Source organism: Sander lucioperca, chromosome 5 (genome assembly GCF_008315115.2).
Source record: "Sander lucioperca isolate FBNREF2018 chromosome 5, SLUC_FBN_1.2, whole genome shotgun sequence".
In the NCBI taxonomy this organism is placed as follows: Eukaryota; Metazoa; Chordata; class Actinopteri; order Perciformes; family Percidae; genus Sander; species Sander lucioperca.
In genome coordinates, this window is record NC_050177.1 from 37,995,267 (window position 1) to 38,019,177 (window position 23,911).

General features: G+C 39.4%; 1 protein-coding gene across 2 annotated transcripts; it reads left to right on the forward strand.

The window, feature by feature from the left end:
• The first annotated feature begins 3,398 nt into the window (after positions 1-3,398).
• LOC116045565 (protein FAM124B) lies at positions 3,399-23,579 on the forward strand. Of its 2 annotated transcripts, none has more exons than XM_031293271.2 (7): positions 3,399-3,850; positions 4,235-4,266; positions 5,076-5,285; positions 5,641-6,036; positions 6,194-6,390; positions 8,760-8,922; positions 22,375-23,579. In XM_031293271.2, the coding sequence occupies exons 1-7, from the start codon at positions 3,780-3,782 to the stop codon at positions 22,983-22,985; spliced, it is 1,680 nt and encodes a 559-aa protein (XP_031149131.1). In that variant the 5' UTR covers positions 3,399-3,779; the 3' UTR covers positions 22,986-23,579. The 2 variants fall into 2 exon arrangements, with proteins under 2 accessions (XP_031149131.1, XP_031149132.1); XM_031293272.2 differs by having other exon boundaries at positions 3,402-3,850; positions 22,378-23,579.
• Positions 23,580-23,911: the final 332 nt, after the last annotated feature.

Here is a 23,911-nt window from a genome sequence, read left to right on the forward strand (position 1 = left end):
TGTATGGTCATTTTGGAGGCTATAGTTTGTGTTGCTGTCGATTCATTTTGTTATACTGAGAGGTGTTTCCAATATTAACCCTCAAATATAAAATTAATCGACAAAGTTTTCCCAACAACACAAGCACCACTGTGGTAGAATTCCCAGCTTATGAACTCATGCTATGTAAATTGAGACCGTAGTACCCCAGGTCTCATTCAGGTCAGTGTCCAACACAACAGCAGTTTGTCATAATTTGTTTAAGGCAGAGTTTAACTGTATGGTTCCATAGATGACGGGAGGCGTAATGATAAGACAGTGCTCCCTCAAGCACTCCCATCCTGCCAAGTTCAGTGGAGGAAGTTAACACATAACCGACTCGCATTCATACGCACACACCTAAGGATGGGCTCTACTGCAGTATGGTCAGGCTGACATTGTTTTCCATCTGTGCTGAGGTGTTTGGGTTCATGATTTAGGTAAGCACGTGTTTACGGCGTCTGCGATATCTTTGTTTACATTGAAGGTTCAGCTAGACTTAACACCTCCGGCTTGAGTTTAAATACACCCTCAGCGAGACAGGAATTTTAGCATTTGGAATGGCACTACATGAAACTACATTGTGGTTAAACTGTATTGCTAATCCTAATTCTTCTTGATCAAGATTTCATTTAATGCTTCTGTGTAGTGTTTCCTTAACTCCACAAACTAGATAGATAGGATAGATGGATAGATAGATAGATTTAGACTTTATTAATCCCAAATTGGGAAATTACTCTGTTAAAAGCAGCAAGTAGCAAATTACCAAGGACATACACACATTCTTACTCACACACAAACCAAAAATACAAGAAATATACTAGAAATAATAAGATTTTAAAAAAAATGAAATAAGATAGCAAAGATTAAAAAGAAATGCCAGAATTACTGGAAAATATACTTAGATGAATGAACAAGAATGTACAAGTGTAGAATACAATTTACAATCTACATACATAGTATATATCACAAAATAAAATATGTATAATGTTAGATATTAAATATGAAGTGACCAGTGTGCAAGTAGCATAATAGTGCAATATTGTAATGTGTGAGGTAATGAGATAGTTATCTTACACACAGCTGTGAATTGTTGTACAGTTTAATGGAATGAGGCAGGAATAATTTCTTGTAGCGGTCCATGCGACATCGAAGCTGTCGAAGCCTCTTGGAGAAGGTGTTCCGCTGGTGGACCAGTGTGGGGTGGAGAAGGTGGACGGGGTTATCTATGATGGATAATAGTTTGTTCAGTGACCTCCTCTCCACCAAAGCTTCAAATGTCTTCTGAAAGCCTTCAAAATTACCACAAAGTTGAAGCAGAATGAAATAACAGCTCATCCGTTGAGTATGCCCAAGGAACAGGCCTACTGTGTAAGTAAGGGTGGTGAGGGGTGCATAGGGGTTTTGAACTCCTAACCTCTCACACTAAACACCAATATCAACCTGGTTGAGCTACCTATCCCCACAGCATAAAGCCAGAGTACACAGTGGCATGTTAAGCTAGGACACAAACTAATGAGCTGATCATTTCAGACTTAGACAGTTGTGTTGATTCTGATAATCTAAAACATGCAGGAAAGGTGTCCATAGCAGTCTCAGTGAGCTTTGATAATTCATTGATCATAAGAGAAATTCTGAATATTTGTGAACTTTGTCTAGTAAGGTCTGTAATTTATTTTTACTAAGTCAATCCGGTCAATGGAATTGCTATGCAAATGCAGGATTTTAAAATACTGTCAAAAATGAATGTATAACTAGTAAATTCTTAGAATGTGTGTACTTTGTCTAGACAACTTATAGATGCCTGTAGTTTTTTATTTAGTCAACCCGGGTTGACTGAATAACTATGGAGGATATATTTATTCATAATTCAAATTGAAAGTCCAAAGAGAAAACGAAGCAAGATCAAATTAAAAATATTATTATTTTATTACGTTACTAGGAAAAACCATGCCAGAATTAAATTTAAAAAAGAAAAAGGAAACTTAAAAAGCAAAGTTGAAATGTAAAATGATAATTTGAAAATGTAAAAAGTCAAATTTAAAATGCAAAGCTTAAATGTAAATGCTTCAACTGAAATCTTTGAAATCTTTTATTGAATAACAGAAACATCAAATATGAAACTCAAAAAATGGCCATGTGTGAAATGGAAAAGCTTAAATAGAAATACTTAAATTAAAATCTCAAATAGAAAAAAAAAAATATTTTAGCCTTTGCACTTAATAATTTTCAATTTTCAATTTGAAGTTTTATCTTTTGAATTTTACATTTGGTAATTGCCTTTTGACATTTTAAGATTCACCATTTCTATTTGTATTTAACATTAAGGCTTTTCACTTTTAAGTGACACTTGTCAATTCAAATGAGGAGGCGTGGCCCAACGGCTGGTGGGAGGGTTGAGAGATGGAGGATATATTTATTCATAAATAACATGACTTTATTTAACTGCACTGATTGTTAAGTTGAATCAGGTGTGTTAATGCAGAGACACATTTAAAATATGCAGGGCAGTTGTCCACAGCACAATGCCTGATTAGATATATGTATGATAATCTTGCAACACCAGGGGCTCAAACTCAGAACATTTGACACCATAGGCAGGTGCTGATCTCAGGGAGCTATTATCTGACTGATGACAGAACTGCCTACTACTGAGATGCGAGTATTACATAGAGATGCCTTTAATGTATTTTCACAAAGATCAATAAATGACAAACTGATGTTTAAAGATGCTCTATTTTCCATTGACTGCAATGGCGTAGATGAGGACACAATTCAAACTTTGTTTTTTTTTTAATTCACTTTTTGAAATAAAATTCTGAAGTTTTGCACATTAGATCTACAGTGACCTCTAAATGTTGTGATTTGCAAAGTTTGGTGATTTTTCGTGTGTGAGAACATGAATTTCTTAGGAAGAAGAATAATACTGGCAAAAAAAAAACCAAACAATAGGGTCCACGCAGCTAGCTGCTCGGCCCATTGTAATAATGAGCTGGGTTTTAAACATACATAGCATTATTTCAGTGTCATGGTTAAATTGCACATTATAATATATCTATACCTATTTATTTCATGTGTTTATTTGTATATTATTGAACACTTTGAGTCTCCATACTTTAAGATAAGATGTATTTTATTGGACTGCATTGGTTTTTGCTAGGTAACGTTATAGCCTACAGAGACTGCAATAAACTCAACTAAGAGCAAGTCTTTCACAGGTCTTGTCAAAACCCGCGGTGTGTTGCAAAAGCGAGTTTAATGCTGTTAACAAGGTATTAACAAACAATGTCTTTAATGTTCAGGGTTTAGAGCCTCCCCTCCATACGTCCCCTGCACTTCTAAATCTACCAGCCCGTCTGGACTGTCTCCTTTGTCTTTTCATATTGTTAGACCCATGCCATCTGCTCCATGTTATTATAGGCGGCTTTAGATTGAAAGCAGCACTTCTGTGGGTCCCTTTCGCCCAGACTTTAGCCTCAGTAGCTTCCTAAACATAGTCCAGCATGCCAAACTTAATCGGGGGCACCTCCAGTTTTTGTTTTTTCCTACAAAATAGTCAGAGCCTGCCCTGTATTTTAACATAACGGTACGTGTATCGTTGCCCGGTGACGTCAGCGTCCCAGCAAAAGAGTCCCCCTTTTTTTAGCAGTCTGTGGACAGGATGCTTTTCACTCTCAGCCCGGACTGTTGCAAACACCGCTCAAGCTTTCTGTGCAGATGGCTCGACTAAATGTGAAAGGTGTAACGTTAGCTATCGGGCGATGTTTCGAAGAGCGGCGGTGTTAAAGAGAGCCGACGATGAAAACGTGGACTCCGGAGCTGAAACTGCCGAGTGAGTCAACTTGTCTCAGCGTTAGCTAACGGGGCTAACGTTAGCTAGCCTGTAAGCCATTGGAGCCACAATGGAAATTCGTTTTGACCAAGACAGTGAATCGTGAACGGGGCTAACATTTTAAACCAGCAACTTAACTGTTGTTTTAACATCTTAGCACTTTACTATAGGTGTTTTAAACGGTTGTACTCTTCAGTGTATTTTCTCATAAATTGGCTGTTTACACTTATGTTAGCTAACAACAAATAATGTGTTGTCATGGTGACCAAAGGGGCATGCTGTTTCCAAGCCAGCCACCACACGATGGAGACATATTTTTGTCTTTCCTCCAGCCAAAAGTGTTTGAGAATGAATCACTCATGTGTTTTTTATTGTCTTATTCAGATCTGACTGCAGCAGGATGTCATCATCTGGCAGTAAGTATTCCTCCACTGATACGGAAGTTAAAGAGGCACTCTAGTAATTTAAAATTGTACTTTTATAAAGTTAGGAGACTCAGAAGAGACCAATTTAAAATAAGCGTGGTCAAAAGTGATGCAGCAGAGACCAAGGTCTTCTAATACATCCATGACCAAGATTCACTACACTTTCAAACATGGCCAAGCCTAACATTACTTAGGAGACAGGAAGTGTGTACCATTTCATACCATTGGGGCATCATGTAGCTAATGAGCTATCTTTAGTTATAGAGAATCTTTGTTTAGACCTCCCCCCCCATGTCTTTTTTTCATGTCTTACTCTTAGTGTTACTTTTCAAAATTGAAAATCTCCAAGTCCAAGTTGAGGTTACCATGATAACATCATTAGGATTTATTTATTCTTAAGGTATGGTCACATTAGCCTCCTGTTAAGGAAAGTGTCCAAGTTTCAGCCTCAAATTAGCATGTGATATCACACTTCCAATGTGGGTAAATGCATGTTTGTTTTGGCACTAAACGCATTCCTAAATTTGTTAGTTGTAATGTTACTGTAACGTCTGGCGAGTCCACACAGCATTCCAGGATGGGAGAAAAACGTAGACATAGACTATACTCCCCATGACAAGGAAACTGATCTTGATGTGTCAAATTGGGAGAGTACCCTTTTAACTAACAAGACATTTGTTATGGCTTCTTCTAAAAATCTCTGTGCTGCCTGGTTTTAGCATTTGCAGGTTTTGCAATCAATCAATCAATTATATTGATGCATTGTGTGTGTGTGTGTGTGTGTGTGTGTGTAACCCTAGTTGAGCGTATGACCAGTCGGGTCAGGCAGCAGCGGCAGCAACAGCTCCTGCTAATGAACTTGCATCTGCTGGCCAACCCTGGAGACTCACTGTTGCTGCAGCACACCCTGGATCGCCTCCTCCATTGGCTCTGTCCAAGCTTACACATCTTCCATGTGTCAGAGAGGGCCTCTCCATTTAGAAGTTACACCCGCCTCAGTCCTGTGGCAGGTAAGGATCCTTACTGTGTGGTCTTGTATTTATTATACTTACATCTAAGATGGTAATTGGGTCTTAGGTTTTTAATTGGCAGGGATGCAACACTCTGTTGTGCCCGTACAACCTTATTGCACATTCTGATGTTGTATTATCCTCCATAAAGAGGAAACATGTTTACAGAAATTTAAACCATTTTGATGTAAAAAAAAAAAACAACCTCAAATGTACTTTTAACTGAATACTACATTTACTCTGTCTCCGTGTATGGAGTAAACATGTCATCCCACAACGAGCTGCCCTTGTTAGAACTGCATCTGTTTTTATTTAAGGTTGATTGAGAATAAATCTTTTTCCAAAAATGCTTCAGGCTACCCATCTCTGGCCATCACCTTCTTCCTCCATGAGGCCTATGGAGAGGAGCGAATCCTCAAAGTGCTGGACTTCTTTCAGCGTCCACCCTGGCAGTACCACCACACTGAGACCTGCGGCAGCCGAACTGGAGGGATCCACATTACCTCCAGCAGCTCCCCCGCCAATGCCATGCTGCGGCCCTACCTCCTGCCCAGCAGAGACTTCTATAGTTTGGGTGCAGGTATGCCTGTGTGGGGGGTTCGACCAGTCCACTGTGGAGGTGAAATACTACGTGTGACACTGTACAGTGGATATGACAACTATGAGGATGCTGTGCGGCTCTATGAGACAGTGCTGCAGCGACAGGCAGAGGAGCAGAAGACTGGCTTCTGCTGGTTCACTCTCCGAACAGGTACGTCTTGTTGCCCTTTGATTTTTATAGTATTTATATTCTGAGGCAATAACAATTAAAGCATTCAAGTCCAGCTTTAAGGCTTAGCTTTTTATCATAGTCAGAAGGAAAGCAAATAGGCAGGGAAGTGACACAAAATCACTTGTTTTTCATACAGAGCCCGGGCTGTGCCTGCAGCTGGCTTTAAAACAGTTGTCACCAGGGGTTAGAGTGGAGCCATGCAGCTCTGCCGTGCTGCAGTTTAGTGTGGAAGAAATTGGCCAGCTAGTCCCTCTGTTGCCCAACCCCTGTACCCCTATCAGTACTACACGCTGGCAGACAGAAGACCTGGATGGCAACAAGGTTCTCTTCCAGGTAAGTGTATCCTCAAATACACCATCAAATGTGTCAAAATGTGCAAATGCTATATGTTGCCTAGAGGAGTTGAAATTAATCAAATAATCGATGCATCGAATCTTGGACATGGACGATGCTGCATCGATAATTGGCTGGGCCATAATCGATAATTTCTGTTTACAATTTAATGTATTCCTAACAACCTTTCTGTTTACATATTCTGTTATGTTTTGCACATTCAGGAAGTGCCATGTGCTCAGTGCTGTAGTTTTATGTATCCAATTTATTTAGTATTAGAGCACTGCAGTGTTTTGTTTTTGAAGCTTGAAAAGCTATGAATTAAATATCCTATATGGCTTTAATAGAAAAATGTATTTGACACATTGTGATGCATCGAGATATCGAATCGAATTGAATCGAATCGCTGCCATGATAATCGTAATCGAATCGAATCGGGAGATCAGTGAAGATTCACACCTCTAATGTTGCCTGATGCCTAATGTTGAGGGCATGATTGTTCAATTCCTGCTGTTTAATTATGTTTTACATGCATCTTAGTGACCAATGTTGTGTGATTTTTTTTAAAGTCCTTTCCAGTCTTTAGTATGCCCCACTCTTTCTACAACATGTTAGATAATTGTTAATGGAAGAAAAGCTTCTCCTTGATTTATGTCAGGTGTAATCATGACGTTTGTCATCAGTGTGAAACAGTCCTACATTAACTGTGAACACACAGCAGTCTGCAGGTTTACTCTATATTTATCTCACAACATATAGAGTCCAAAGAGCAGGATCTTTGTTTTGCTAAAATGTTATTGGTAGAACGGAACATTTTGTACACTGTGTAGCTTGCCAGGATCCTCAAGGGAATAACGAGTTTGATTTTGAGGGAAAGCAGCAGTTGTTTGTGAAATGAAGGAATGTTAATGTGTTGCCTTGTCATGTTATGTTTAAATGACAAAAAGACAAAAACATTATTTATCTGGAATACATGAAGGAGAAGTTTTTCTTCCAATCAAAATTATCACACGATGAACAAAGACAGTTGCTATGGAAGAAAATGTTTCATTTTGCAAATCACACTTAGATGTGCATGTGATGCAAACCCCAAATTGTTACCAGATGTTGTTCAAACACAAATATACAAACAACACAGCCATGAGATTGACGGAGGAGGCCAGTTTGACGACAGGGTATACTATCGTATGTACTAAGGTGGTTATCTTCCCGGGTTTGGCTTGGCATCGCGGGGCAGAGTCAGCTAATAGGAAAGCTGTACGGTTAACCAAGCTAACTGGCTAACGGCAGCTAACTACAGTTAGCAGCAGTTAGCGGTTACTTTACAAGTAAAGCTATCTATCCAAAACTCTGTAAATCACCTTGGTACTGTATTCCCTGTTGTCAAACTGGCCTTATAACATTCATGACATCTTAATGAAAAGTAAAAATGGTACCACTGTACTTAAAGTCAAGGGAATTATTCATGACACAATTATAGAAGCATTTGGATGATCTTTCACTCAAAGAAAAATATTCATAACACAATTATAATGGTCTCATGACAGCCAATGTCAAAACCAACCACTTATGACCGTTTAATGTAATGTTAACACATGAAGCTTTTTTAAGTTTGATAATTAGGACTTCTAGGAAATACTTATGGTTATGTTGTCTAGTTTAATGTAAAGTTGGCATATAATAGACATCTCAAATAATGTCAACATTGTATTAAAAGTGTCATAATTTACAAAATGACTCTTAATGACAACAGTCATAAACATTTATAAAGACTCCTTTATGTTCATGACAGATGTCATGGTTATTACAGTGTCATGTCAGTCTTATGCGCAACCCTTTAAATAAAGTTACCGATTTTAGATTAGTTATATTTGTACCAAATGATAAAAAGTAGAGCAAGTTGGGAGCCGAAAATCATAATACGTGAGCGGCTGCTTTTGTCACATCTCAGGTTTTTAACAATGTCACATAACACAAACCTGATAAGACATAGCCCAACAAAATTAAACAGGTGAAAAAAATATATCTTAGCCAAGGAGCCAGGATTCTTTAGCCTGTTCACACCACAGAATAATCAGTGTCGACTGTCAGGGTTACATGTCATTCATTAGCTCAGAATAAAGAAATCAAGCTTTTAACAGACTAGCCTCATAAGATAAAACAGCATTGGTTCAATATTCCAGTGATGATGAAATAAAAAATGTCTGGATGCATGTGGTTGCTGTCTTTCACGGAGCCAACTAAAAGCTGTCAGAGTAGCCATATGTTAAATGCGTACAGTAATTCTGTCAAAGTTACTTAACTTGCTTAAATCTCTTTAGTCCTGGTGTAAATCATAATCCCTCTCCTTCTGTCTTTCTGTGCTGCAGGTGAAAACCCCAGCTCAACCTCAGCGGCCTCTGACCTGTGCTTTCCCCCTGACATGCCCCAGCGTGTCCCCTCGAGGAATGCAGCTCAGGAGCTTGGGACAGGGCCACAGCCTGTCGCCCTGCAGCCTCACAATGCCCCTGCCCTGGCAAACACACAGGCAAGGTAAGTACACAGAAGTGTAAACTGTGTTCACAGCGTGTTTTTGTTGATGTTTTTTGTGGCATAATACTATGACTTTTTATGACATTTTATGACCTACTATACTATGACTTTTTATGACATTTTATGACCTACTATACTATGACTTTTTATGACATTTTTATGACATAGTATACTATGACATTTTTATGACAAACTAGGCAATGAATTTTTATGACATACTATACTATGACTTTTTTGACATTTTTATGATATACTATGACTTTTTTACATACTATACTATTGACTTTTTATTACCTTTTGTGACATACTATACTATAACTTTATTTTTGACATTTTTATGACATACTATGACATTATTTACATCCTATGCTATGACATTTTAAAAGTATTTTACTCAATCCCCAGGTTCTCAAATGCTCTGTGAACTGGAGCTCTTGATATCCATAAAATAATAACTAATTCACAATGCCATATACGGCACATACACAATTAGCTGTGTATTTATTATTAATGAAACATTTGTTTTTAATGAGTTATTAGCCTACTCCAACCTAAAGAAAATGCCCCTGATAAAATAGGCCAACTTCACATTAAATAAATAATGTAGGATGGTTGTTTGACATTATCAAATGCTTCTCTCACAGCTGGTCTGCTGACAGTTTTAATCCAGCTCTGCAAAGGTGCATCTTTTAGCTGCTTCATTGAGCTCTATCTCTCTCTTCTTCAGTCATCTTTGTTGTGCAGGCATACTTAAGCACACAAAACTAACATTAGGCTATATTTTTTTTTAAATGCAAAGTTTATTACATTAACCAATTGGGACATTCATTTATCATCTCATAACAAAGTAAGGCGACTTTCACTTTCACTAACGTCACATCTGATTGTTGGTTGAAAACTCACGTAACATATTGACTGTAAACAACGTATAACCTAGCATGATTCAAGAGCCCAAACCACCACATCCCTGAGCCTCTCTCTTCTCTACAGAACACACACTAATGTAACGGACTTAACGTAGCTACGTTAGCCTGCTGCTGCAACATACGTTATATATACATATATAACATTAACTTTGGTTGATAACGTAGCATGCAAGGCAATGCCGTGATGCAAACGCTGACTATTCAAAGCTCAAGTGGATTGCTTTGGTTACTATTCACAGGGCATTTGTCATAATCTCAATAACTTTAAAAACTCACGTGAAGGCAGAAGGGTTTGTGGTGCTCCGTGTGTGAGAATATAAACAAAGTCACGTGACTGGGGGCAGAGGGCATCGCTGAGGGCAAGATTGAATGATATAGCGAATTTAATTTGATTTAACTTAAGTAATGATGGGCGTATTATGGTATTATAGGGTTGCACGATATTGACAAAATGTTATATTGCGATATCGATTATGAATATTGCGATATCGATATTAATTTTGATATTTTTAAACATATGTAAAATTACAAAAGTTACGGGAAAACGCATCAAAATAGATTTATAACAAATTAAACAAGTTGTCTTACAACACAAGGTTTATTTCAACTGACTGTCATATTGGACTGGCACAACATGAATAAATAAATAATGGCCATGTCTACAGAACAGAACTGATTCGTTCCGTTTTGTTGTCTCTATTTCTTCACTTACACTGTCACTCTGTCGAAATATGCACACACGTGGTACGCTCCAAAGGGTTTGTCACGTAGTGGCCCCGTGCGCTGACGTGCACTAACATGTGCAAGTGGCACGGTAACTGGCCAATGAAACATGATCATTATAGCGTTTCAAGCGGGCTCTAAATCGAACACAACTAGCAGCCAACGGATGGGACGCAGCGCTCCACAAAATAAACAAAATATTGCATACTTATCATACTCATATTTCGATATATTGCGATAACGATATTGAGTCGATATATCTTGCACCCCTAGATATAATATTGCGCAACGTGATATTGTGATAACGATATTGAGTCGATATATATCTTGCACCCCTATCGTATTAATGCAGCCACAACAGCAAAAAAAGAAGAAAAAAAAAGAAAGAAAGAAAAGTTTATTTAGGCTCTTTTGCCAGAGGGGCAGCTAATCCAATCAGGGCAAACGGGCTGTTGCCCGGGCAACAATAGCCCGTATTTGTGCACGTCCCTGATAAAAAACATAGTATAGTGTGTTGAAAAAGTCATGGTATATTAAAGAGTTGAACCCACAACCTCCAATTTTCATTTTTATTTCCAGCAGCTTATCTCACTGAGCTATTTGTGAAGCTCATAATGCATTGGTTCGGCGGTGTACTCATTGTTCACATTACTGAAAAAGCTGTATGCCAAAAAAGGTAAAAAAAAAAAGTCATAGTATAGTATGTCGAAAAAAGTCATAAAAAGGCAAAGTATAGTAAGTCGGAAAAGTAGTAGTACATACTGTACTACTACTTTTTTTTCGACATACTATACTATTACTTTTTTAGACATACTATACTGTATGTACTATACTGTATGTATACAGTTGAAAAAAGTCATAAAAAAGTAATATCGAAAACAAGTCATAGTATAGTATGTCGAAAAAGTCATAGTTTGTTGAAGAGTTAAACCCTCCATCTCAAATCTTTACTGTCTAGCAGCTTATCTCACTGAGCTATTTCTGAAATTCATAATGCATTGTTTCAGCATTGTATTTATTGTTCACATTACGGAAGACAAAAAAAGTCATAGTATGTCAAAAAAGTCATAGTATAGTATGTCGAAAAAGGTCTAAAAAAAGTCATAGTATAGTATGTCGAAAAAGTCTTAAAAAAGTCATAGTATAATATGTCAAAGAGTTGAGCTCTGAACCGCCAATCTTCATTATTATCTCCAGCAGCTTATCTCACTGAGCTATTTGTGAAGCTCATAATGCATTAGTTCAGCGGTGTACTTATTGTTCACATTACTGAAGACGTAAAAAGTCATAGTATAGTATGTCGAAAAACAAGTCATAGTATAGTATGTCGAAAAAGTCTTTAAAAAGTCATAGTAAAGTATGTCGAAAAAAGGCATAGTATAGTATGTCGAAAAAGTCTTTAAAAAGTCATAGTAAAGTATGTCGAAAAAAGGCATAGTATAGTTTATGGAATAAAAGTAATAAAAAGTCATAGTATGTCGAAGAGTTGAATCCTTAACTTCCTATCTATAGCAGCTTATCTCACTGAGCTATTTGTGGGATAATGAAAAATGTGAAGTATACTATGTCGAAAAAGTCATAGTATGTTGAAGAGTTGAACCCTCAACCTCCAAACTTCATTTTATTTCTAGCAACTTATCTCACTGAGCTATTTGTGAAACTCATAATGCATTGGTTCAACAGTGTATTTATTGTTCACATTACTGAAGACGTAAAAAGTCATAGTAAGGTATGTCAAAAAAGTCATAGTATGTTGAAGAGTTATACCCTCCGTCTCAAATCTTCATTGTCTAGCAGCTTATCTCACTGAGCTATTTCTGAAGCTCACAATGCATTGGTTCAGCATTGTATTTTATTGTTCACATTACAGAAGACAAAAAAAGTCATAGTATGTCAAAAAAAGTCATAAAAAGTCATGGAAAAAGTGTTAGAAAAGTCATAGTATAGTATGTCAGAAAAAAGTCATAGTATAGTATGTCAGAAAAAAGTCATAGTATAGTATGTCAAAAAAAGTTTAGTAAGTCGAAAAAGTCTTTAAAAAGTTACAGTATAGTATGTCGAAAAAAGTCATAAAAAAGTAATAGTATATCGGAAACAAGTTATAGTATAGTATGTCGAAGAGTTAAACCCTCCATCTCAAATCTTTACTGTCTAGCAGGTTATCTCACTGAGCTATTTCTGAAGTTCATAATGCATTGTTTCAGCATTATATTTATTGTTCACATTACGGAAGACAAAAAAAGTCATAATATGTCAAAAAAGTCATAGAATCAGAATCAAAATCAGAAAGGGTTTTATTGCCAAGTACGTTTTTTAACACATACAAGGAATTTGTTTTGGTGTTGTTGGTGCACGTCACACATTTTCTAGATGGAATATTAAACAATATAAGTATAGGTATAAACAATATAAGTATAAGTATATGTACACAGTATGTATTAAATTAAAAATAAAGAATAAATAAAGATATAAATAAAAAATAAAGAGCAAAGAGCATTACAGCAGAGAGAGAACAGTGGCATGAAGAGCCAGGGGTGGAGTGTCAGGGTGGTTTCCGGGCCTTGTTAATAAGGCTAGTGGCGGAGGGGAAAAAGCTGTTCATGTGACGTGAGGTTTTGGTCCTGATGGACCTCAGCCTCCTGCCAGAGGGGAGTGTCTCAAAGAGCTTGTGTCCGGGGTGGGAGGGGTCAGCCACAATCTTTCCAGCACGCTTCAGAGTCCTGGTGGCGTAACGGTCCTGGAGTGGCAGTAGATTGCAGCCAATCACCTTCTCTGCAGACCGAATGACACGCTGCAGTCTACCCTTGTCCTTGGCAGTGGCAGCAGTGTACCAGATGGTGATGGACAATGTGAGGATGGACTCGATGATGGCTGTGTAGAAGTCTACCATCATTGTCTTTGGCAGGTTGAATTTCTTCAGCTGCCGCAGGAAGTACATCCTCTGTTGTGCTTTCTTATAGTTATAGTATAGTATATCGAAATAAGTCATAAAAAGGCAAAGTATAGTATGTCGAAAAAAGGCATAGTATAGTTTATCGAATAAAAGTAATAAAAAGTCATAGTATAGTATGTTGAAAAAGATCTAAAAAAAAGTCATAGTATGGTATGTCGAAAAAAAGTCAGTATGATGAAGAGTTGAACCCTCAACCTCCAATCTTCATTTTATCTCCAGCAGTTTATTTCACTGAGCTATTTGTGAAGGTCATAACGCATTGGTTCGGCGTTATATTTATTGTTCACATTACTGAAGATGTTAAAAAGTCATAGAATAGTATGTCGAAAAAAGTCAAAGCGTAGTATGTCAAAAGAATCATAAAAGAGTCATAGTATATTCAGTCGACAAAAGTCAAAGCATGGTATTTCGAAAAGCATCATGAAAACGTCATAGTTAAGTATGTCGAAAAAAGTCACAGCGTATTTTGTCGAAAAGAATCACAATTTCAATTAAATTTTATTTATAGTATTAAATCATAACAAGAGTTATCTCAAGACACTTTACAGACAGAGTAGGTCTAGACCACTCTATAATTTACAAAGACCCAACAATTCCAGTAATTCCCCCAAGAGCAAGCATTTAGTGCGACAGTGGGGAGGAAAAACTCCCTTTTAGGCAGAAACTTCAAGTGGTGAGGAAAACTTCATTTTAGGGAGAAACCTCGGACAGACCCATGCTCTTGGTAGGCGGTGTCTGACGCCGCCTTCACACTGGCAGTTGAAATCAGCTCCGATACGGCTTCGAAACGACCGGAAGTCATTCATTTCCTATGGAGATTCGCAGACTGCATGCGAATGGGTCCGAACTGGGTCCGAACGAGTGCGGTGCGAAAAAAATCGTTGGTTGGTCATCCGGATGCGTTCAAAAAATTTAACTCTTGCGAAAGGCTACGCAAGGGGTTAAGCTTCGCTTCAGAGCTCGAATCTCCTATGGCGCCATTTTGATGCTACAAAGCGATCACCTGCTGTTAGCATTCCATTGACTGCCACTGTCACATTTACGTCGTTTCTCTCAGTTGGAGGCTGCGCAGTAACGCTCAGCGCTCACCGGAAAAGTGTTTCTAAAGGCCTTCACTGGTCTCCGTCCAGAGCAAGGGGGTAAGCCTCTCCTCGGACCGCGAACCTCCTATGGCGCCATTTTAATGCTACAAAGCGATCACCCCCCGTTAGCATTCCATTGACTGCCATTCATTTTGGCGCCACTTTGACAGCGAATAACTTTACATCTGAAGCGTTTAAAGACTCTATTTGTCCATTGTTTATTTCTAAAGAAACACGACAATGTATGAAAGGCTCCATTACCTTGTACCTCACGTTATGGCTCCGTAGCAGACGTTTTTATAAAAATAGGCTAACGATTGTGTCATAACCACGCAACTTACTGTCGCATAGTAGAGGAATTACCGTATAGTACAGGAGAAGCGCGCAGGCAGTTTCGTCTCACATTAGCTGTTTAAGTGCAATTACTAATGTTAACTAGCATTTTAGTTAGCAATAATTAGCCTGTGCCTATGTTATCTCCTTACATATACCAACGCTCTCCGTTTCTGCTAGATTGGGAATGATTGAGATTTCTCTTGGCACAGCTACCAGAAGACTTCCAACTTTCAGACACGTTGCTCACGTCACATTTACGTCGTCTCTCTCAGTTGGAGGCTGCGCAGTAACGCTCAGCGCTCACCGGAAAAGTGCTTCTAACGGCCTTCACTGGTCTCCGTCAAAGAATTTCTAATATGGGAAGAAGTTCCACTCTCTCGTTACTTCCGGCTTCTGAACTGGTTGCAGTTCCACCAGAGTTCCAAATAGGGGGCGCTCACAGGCCAGTGCAGAATGAATGGGACTCTATGGAGCTATACCCCTCAAAATCCACTTTTCTCAGGATATAATTTTTTGTCTAGTAATTTGAATGTTGCATTTGAAAGGGGAGGCTAAGAAAATACACACTGCTGGGTGTTAGATTTTTTTAAAGTGGCTTTTTTGTTCTAAAAAGCCTTTTAAAATGTCAATGACGTCATGCATATATACGGCCAGAGATTCTGCTTTACGGCAAGCTCTGAGTCGCTTCCTTTTTTCTCTCGAGGCATCGACAACACAGCTGACAGATTAGACTCTCCCTGTCAATACACGTGCTAGAAAGAGGTTTGCTAATGTTTTAAAGACCACGCCGAAATATTCACTCTGGCATTCTGGTTCCGCTTCGGATGCCGTCAAGCAGGATCTCCGATCGTAATCAGTCCTTCACTGACCAATCAGCATCCATTAGCAGAATGCTAGCGTGTTATGGGCAACAACGACTCAACCTGTAACAAATCGAAAGGGCTACGGTGTTCATTTTAGGACATCCTCAGATCTCAGACTCAGGTGTCAGACTCAAACGAAACGGCCTCAGCGTCACAAAAACCTCTCTCATCCTCAGACCAAACGGCATCAGCCTCAGACCAAACGGCGTCAGCCTCAGACCAAACGGCGTCAGCCTCAGACCAAACGGCATCAGCCTCAGACCAAACGGCGTCAGCCTCAGACCAAACGGCATCAGCCTCAGACAAAACGGCATCAGAAAAACCTCTGTCAGCCTCAGACCAAACGGTGTCAGGCTCAGACCAAACGGCATCAGCCTCAGACAAAACGGCATCAGAAAAACCTCTGTCAGCCTCAGACCAAACGGTGTCAGCCTCAGACCAAACGGTGTCAGCCTCAGACCAAACGGTGTCAGGCTCAGACCAAACGGCATCAGAAAAACCTCTGTCAGCCTCAGACCAAACGGTGTCAGGCTCAGACCAAACAGCATCAGCCTCAGACCAAACGGTGTCAGGCTCAGACCAAACGGTGTCAGCCTCAGACCAAACGGCATCAGCCTCAGACAAAACGGCGTCAGAAAAACCTCTCTCAGCCTCAGACAAAAAGTTGTCGAATTAGCTGTTAGCTATACTAACGTTAGCTTGCCTGTGGAGGCTAACGGCAGACCGCTACAATCAGCTAGCGGTTAGCCGAATGAGCCGTTAGCTAAACTAACGTTAGCTTGGCTGTCGACCGGAAGCGTGGAACAGATCGTGCAGTGTCGTAAATCCTCGTATAACAGCGCATGCACGAACATTTTGCGCATGTGCAGAACGGATCGTGCAGGCAGAACCATGGGCAGAACGGATCGTGTACCGACAACATCCATGCTTTCGACCATGCTTTGTAGTGAGTGCACAAGTACATCTCGCTGCAGTCTGCGGGAAGGCGGGGCTTGACATCAAGCCCCGCCCACATCCAAGTCAGTCATTTTTTTTTTTTTTTTTTTGCTTACGTCATTCCCCATACGCTCTAACGGACCAAGACCGTTCTCTTAATACATCCATGACCAAGACAGCCTGGTAGAATTTTTTTACTATGAAGAAAATTATTTGGATAAATGACATGTTTTTTATTTTGAATCTTTTAATTTTATTTGAAAATTTTATATCTATAAATGTAAATGATCTGAAAGAAAACCGAATAGGCTAGTCACCAATTTAAAAATGACATGAAATTATATTTTAAAACCTTAAAAAAGGACTGACAAATAAGAAAGCCATCCGGACTCTGAACATTTACAATGCCTTACAACCTCTTTAATGTAAATTTAATGCGACCCTTTTTCGTGTATGTATGTATGCATTTAATGTTTTCAATGTGTTTATGGATCTGTACTTGAATAATAAAGGTTTTTGAAGACAAAAAAAAAAAAAAAAAAAGAGCCTGGTAGCGAAGCTGATATAGCCTCTTGATTCACATTAGATAGAAACTGATGATTTAGGCTAAACAAACGATATTTCATGCAACAGTGAAGTTTTCATGTAGTTACTACTGATTTCTGATTTTGAAATGATATCCAAATTTGAAAAATGGGTCATTTTAAACCTTGTTAATATTGATGACAATGTGGTCAAACGGAAAACGAGCCATATTTCATTTAATTTAGCCCTCAAAAGTAGAATGGTGTGTTGTTTCGTTATGGACTTTCATATTAACAGCAAGAATTCAGTCACAACCAAATGTACAAAGGGGCGATTTTGCTTTAACAATTAACAGGTGAACCAGAAGCATACAGGTGAAACTCGAAAAATTAGAATATTGTGCAAAAGTTCATTTATTTCAGTAATTCAACTTAAAAGGTAAAACTAATTATATAGACTTATTACATGCAAAGCGAGATATTTCAAGCCTGTATTTGTTATCATTTTGATGACTATGGCTTACAGTTTATGAAAACCCTCAGAAAATTTGAATATTGTGAAAAGGTTCAATATTTTAGGCTCAAAGTGTCCCACTCTAATCAGCTAATTAATCCAAAACACCTGCAAAGGGTTCCTGAGTCTTTAAATGGTCTCTCAGTCTGGTTCAGGAGAACTCACAATCATGCAAAACGCTCCTCGGATATTACCTGCACAGTAAACACACCTAATCTAAGTATTTCAAAAGGTCGAACACACATACAGATGTCTAGATACAGTAAAATCGCTACGTGATTACCGTTATATCCGAGTTGCATTTTAACGGGGCAGTGCAAGTTGCTGCTGTGGTTTAGTTGAAGCTAACGCAGCCTGAGCTTTCACGTTACAATATAAAAGGTGTTGACCGTTGACTTAACTAGCACGCAAACAGTTCATTTACATGTCTACGAGCATGTTAGCAAACTACACCAAAAGACAAATACTGAGGAATATTGATAGAAAGCAGGGGAAACTAGTAGGATACTTCCATACTTTTTAGCATTGGCTAATTAGCAACCTGCCTTCCATCAGATGTAGCTTCCGAGCTAGCTAGCAGCTAGCCCCAGAAGCTCATGAAAACAAGGCTTTCACCGGAGCAGTCTTACGTTATTTCCGAACCACTCTTTTCGTTTCAAAGTCGGAAATCAAATGAACGAAAAAGTACACGGACCCAATTACAGTTCACTGTTGTTGCATGAAATGTCGTTTGTGTTTAGCTTACATCAGTTTCTGTCATCTAATGTGAAACAAGAGGATATGAGGTTTGCTACCGTCTTGGTCCGTTCGAGCCATAGACTGTATGGTTCGAGCGTATGGGGAGACGACGTAGGTAAAAAAAAAAATGACTGACTTGGATGTGGGCGGGGCTTGATGTCAAGCGCCGCTTCCCGCAGACTGCAGCGAGATGCTCCTCAGTGAGTGTACGTCCTTCTGCTCCGGTGAGTTTGCAAGTCATCATTTATTTTTCTTGTTGTTGTCCCATTATATATGTGTTTGATTGGATTTCGAACACCTAAATACAATTTTAAGTTAGCAATTAGCTCTGCATTCATTTGTGGCTGTAAAGTTTCGTGCATAACATTAATGACTAATACATAGCACACAGAGTAAGCCAGAACCCAGCCGTTTGGTCTGAGGCTGACGCCGTTTGGTCTGAGGCTGATGCCGTTTGGTCTGAGGATGAGGCCGTTTGGTCTGAGGCTGACACCGTTTGGTCTGAGCCTGACACCGTTTGGTCTGAGGCTGACAGAGGTTTTTCTGACGCCGTTTTGTCTGAGGCTGATGCCGTTTGGTCTGAGGCTGATGCCGTTTTGTCTGAGGCTGATGCCGTTTGGTCTGAGCCTGACACCGTTTGGTCTGAGGCTGACAGAGGTTTTTCTGACGCCGTTTTGTCTGAGGCTGATGCCGTTTGGTCTGAGGCTGATGCCGTTTTGTCTGAGGCTGATGCCGTTTGGTCTGAGGCTGATGCCGTTTGGTCTGAGCCTGACACCGTTTGGTCTGAGGCTGACACCGTTTGGTCTGAGGCTGACAGAGGTTTTTCTGATGCCGTTTTGTCTGAGGCTGATGCCGTTTGGTCTGAGGCTGATGCCGTTTGGTCTGAGGATGAGAGAGGTTTTTGTGACGCTGAGGCCGTTTCGTTTGAGTCTGACACCTGAGTCTGAGATCTGAGGATGTCCTAAAATGAACACCGTAAAGGGCATAAGTACTCGTTCATTCAACTTTCGACCTATAATCCATGTTGAACTTGCAAAAACTACAATCAAATCTGAGATTTCTCAACGACAATCAGGCGAAAGAGACAAATTTAGCCGTCTAGCTCCATAGGGTCCCATTCATTTTGCACTGGACCGTGATCACCCCCAGTGGAACTCTGGTGGAACTGCAACCAAAGTAGGTACAATGGGGCTTAATAGGGAGTAGAACTGCTTTCCGTAGACGGGCTTTGTCTCCGTCCAGAGCAACGGGGTCTGTTGGTCCACTCTTATATACTGTCTATGGTCCAGAGCAACGGGATCTGTTGATCCATTCTTATATACCGTCTATGAGGCTACGGACGGTTCCTATCCGACAATTCCAGCGTTGCTATGGTACTGATAAACAAACCTGCTAATGCTAATTAGTTAGCTAGCAACAGACATCGAACTATTGACATTATACCGCTATATCACATTTAACCGACGTGACATGTCAACGTCCTGGGCAACTTTTCTCCACGCAGCAGCCTCTCTATTTATATCTGTATAAGAGCGGTCATAGAGAATCGTACATTCAGACACTTATCAGTTGTTCTAGTCTCTCTGCCATTTTTGTGAGTCGCTTCCGAAGCTTTTCCACGGTGTAGTACGACGTCCGCTGGGGGCGTATTGCGTATTACGGAGCTGCCAGTGTGAAGGCGGCGTGACGGTGCCTGCTGGGGGTGTGGTGAATAGTAGCAATTATAGTCACAATAAAGATAATGGAACTAGGACTAGAAATAGTAGTTGTAGTTGTTCATGGTGTAATATGTCGAAAAAAAGTCATAGTATAGTATGTCGCAAACAAGTCATAGTATAGTATGTCGAAAAAATATGACTTTTTTAACATTTTAATTACAAACTATACTATGACTTTTTTGTGACATACTATGACTTTTTTATGACTTACTATACTATGACTTTTTATGACATAATATACTGTTTTGTTTTTTTTTTTACATACTATACTATACCCATTATGTGTTTAGGTTATTAACATTGAATGTAAAAAAAAAATTGTTTATAAGAAAACTCCACAGGTAACTTATAAGTTTGAGTTGAATAACAGTTTTTATAAGCCATTTAGCCACATTGCTACGCAGTTTGTTGAAGTGGATCAGAGTCTTCTACAGTAGCGGTCTAAGGCCCATGAGCCCTTTCTTAGATCCCAAAACTCTCATGTTGCCAGCTGTTAGTGAGCGTCACCTTGTTTTTATTTTATTCAAAATCAAATGCATTACAGTTTTTACTGATGGCTTATACACTTGTTACAAAATGTGGCTCATTGTTAAAATTCTTCACACAAGCCAAATAAGACGCAACACTTGGAGATAAATATCTCACTTCTATGTCACGATGAAATCTGCAATGAAAACGTAACAATCCTTTTTCAAATGGCATTTTTGCAACAAAATTATACACACATACACCACTTATATTACTCTTTCAAAGCAGCAACAACACACTGATGTACTTTATACAAAACACTGCTCTCTTTAGTACTTTGTATACCTATTTTCTCATACAGGCTCCTGTGAAAGATTGTTCCAGTACAGAACATCTACTTACATTTCAATGAATGCAAAAATAGAAAGGCTTCAGAAAAAAACATATACAGTTTATTTTTTCCCATTGCAGGTTTTACAACAAAAACGGAGAAAAGTAGAATTACAGTACAGTAATCAATGTTACTGTAAACACAAAAAACAATCAATATAATTGCAGTAAAATTATAGTGCAATGGTAAACCAAAAATTGTTTTGTAAAGGATTGGGTAGATTGTTTATGGATCCTGTCTTCTGTTTGGGTCTGGCCACATCATGTCATTCACATCACAAGCAATATAATCCCTGGCCAGGCAACAGGGGAAATATCACCTTGCGTGCTGTATACAACCTAGGACTGACCCCACCAGTCAGTCCAGTGTTTTCCCACTGATTGCTAGAGTTTTCATTCTTGAACAAAGTTTCTAATGTAAGAAATAGTGTGTAGTGTTTTGCAAGACGTGTGATGCAGAATTGCAAAGTGCAAAGCAGAAACGTTTTTTGTACTTTTGGTGCCTTTGTTTAAGGCATCGTTACAAAAGTTAAAGGTGCAGTAGGTAAGACTTATAAAACTAACTTTCTGTCATATTTGCTGAAACTGACCCTATGTTCCAGTAGAACTACATGAAGCAGGTAATTTAAAAAAAAGTCTGGCTCCTCCAGAGAAGCCTGTAGTGCGATTTGCAAAAATCCACCGCTCCCTGTTCAGATGCACCAATCATGGCCAGGGGGGGTGTCTAACTGTGTGTCAATCACTGCTCAGGCACACGCATTCATTCTCCCTTGTGGGGGGAGGGGCTTAGGAGAATGTTTTGGGCTTTAGCAGAAAGGGGGGGAGGGACTGAGAAGTTGTCGATGTTCAAATTCTTTGGCTAAGTCCTGGATCTTCCCAATCCTACCTACAGCACCTTTAAAGTTTTGATGCTTTTGTCCAGTCATTCACTCTCCCTGTGTAAGTAGTCGGCAACAACTGTAAAGGATGTCCATGATGATATATTTTACAACAAATCACTTCTTATTAAAAAATGTATTAAGAAATTTATCAGATTCAGATTAATGTACTTACTTAGACCACACATTGTTGTATGGAGTACAAAACAAAAAACAAAACACCGGTCTTATCCTGCAACGCCATCTGCAAATTATCTGACCCTAAGGCTATGAACCTCTTTTCTCCAGTCACTTTAAATTGACGTTACACAAAGAAACCACACTCAATTTAGAGTATAGTACAATAGCAAAGGTTTTTGATGCCCACTTTTGTGACTCTGCTGGATGTGATTTTGGTTGTCAACAGGCCACAGGCCGCGCAGTGACCCTGTCCTTGAGAAGCTTCATGGAGGAGGTGGTGGAGCCGAGAGCCAGGGATCAGGAAGCTGCTGCAGCACCCCTCCAGGCAGCTCCTGTTATTCATCCCAGCGCAGCAGCCCTGCACCGCCGTCAACCACCAATCACCCCGACTCTCCTCTGCGCCCCTGCATCGTGCGTTCGCTCTCCAATCTCCTTCTGGAAGAGGACGAGGAGGAGCCAGAGACCAACGTAGACACAGGAGTCCCTGTCTCACTGCACTCTGACACGGTAGTCAAAATAATTGCTCGCTCTTCTACCATGGACCCTTTGATGACTCACAGCCCTGAGAGACCTGCCGCTGTTGGGGCTTCAGCTGTTGAGGATCTGGCCAAGGAGCTGATTGAATGTCTGCCACGGACACACAAACACCCTCAGGTCGCCTCCAGGACATGGGGCTCCTCTAGATGTGCAGATGCAGCCAGGAAGGGCTGTGGCAGCAGGACTGTGGCAGCAGGACAAAGCCCCTCAAAAGAGCTCTACGTGGAGAACAGGACTACTGCTGAGCTGCTGTCAGCACACACAAACAAGGAGCCAGTCGATGAGTTCTTCATCTAAATTCCTGCTACGATGCCACCTGCTGTGGTAATAATCACAGTGCAAAAAAGCATAACATATCACACAGAGGACATCAACACAAGTTGGACAAGATGAAATCTTGGAATACAGAAGAAACCAAAGTTCAGCTGCAGGTGACACTTTCTACTCTAAGTCTTAAAATGATTTGACTCGTCCCATACATTTCTACAATATACAGTACAAATGTTCAAATCCTACTCTCACAGAGCTGCCAAGATAGCGGTAAGTGATATTTTAAAACAGTGCAGGTAATAATATTCTTGAATGTCGAAATGACTTATATTTACATCCAACTAATGATTTGTGCAGCTATTGTGCTAGAATGTAGCCATTTGAATAGCAAAACATGAAGGAAAAGCTCTATATTAAGTTGTTAACTATCAGGGTACTAATGCCAGACTAGGTTTCTGTCACATTACTTAGCTAGGCAAGCTAATGTTTTATTTTTTGACTGCTGTTGAAACAGATGATGATCTCAGCGTGAAGGCACTCTTTGATGTAGCTGTTGATCGTGATTAGAAATCTGATTTAGTCTGATTGCTTTCCACAGCGCAGCACTGTCAGCCTGTGTTACAGGCTGACAGCGCAGCACTGTCAGCCTGTGTTACAGGCTTTACATAGTAAAAGTATAGCCTAGTGGCTTTTGATTACATTTGTTTAAATGCACTTCAAATTATCTTTACTCTAGTATTTGTGTGTTAAAATGTACAAGACAAGTGATGGACTAGACCAGGCCAAATTACTGTATAGAAGAGGATTACATTTTCTCACATAATTATTTTTTTCCTTAGATAGCCTAGAGTTTACAGAACATTTGGCCTTTACAAACGTCTTGTAATATATATATATATATATATATATATATATATATATATTTATTATTATTATTATTATTATTATTATTA

Coding starts and splice junctions, on each gene's coding strand:
- LOC116045565 (XM_031293271.2), top strand. CDS start 3,780: ATGTTTCGAAGAGCGGCGGTGTTAAAGAGAGCCGACGATGAAAACGTG. Junction 4,267..5,075: donor CAGGATGTCATCATCTGGCA/GTAAGTATTCCT, acceptor GTGTAACCCTAG/TTGAGCGTATGACCAGTCGG. Junction 8,923..22,374: donor CTGGCAAACACACAGGCAAG/GTAAGTACACAG, acceptor TTTGGTTGTCAA/CAGGCCACAGGCCGCGCAGT.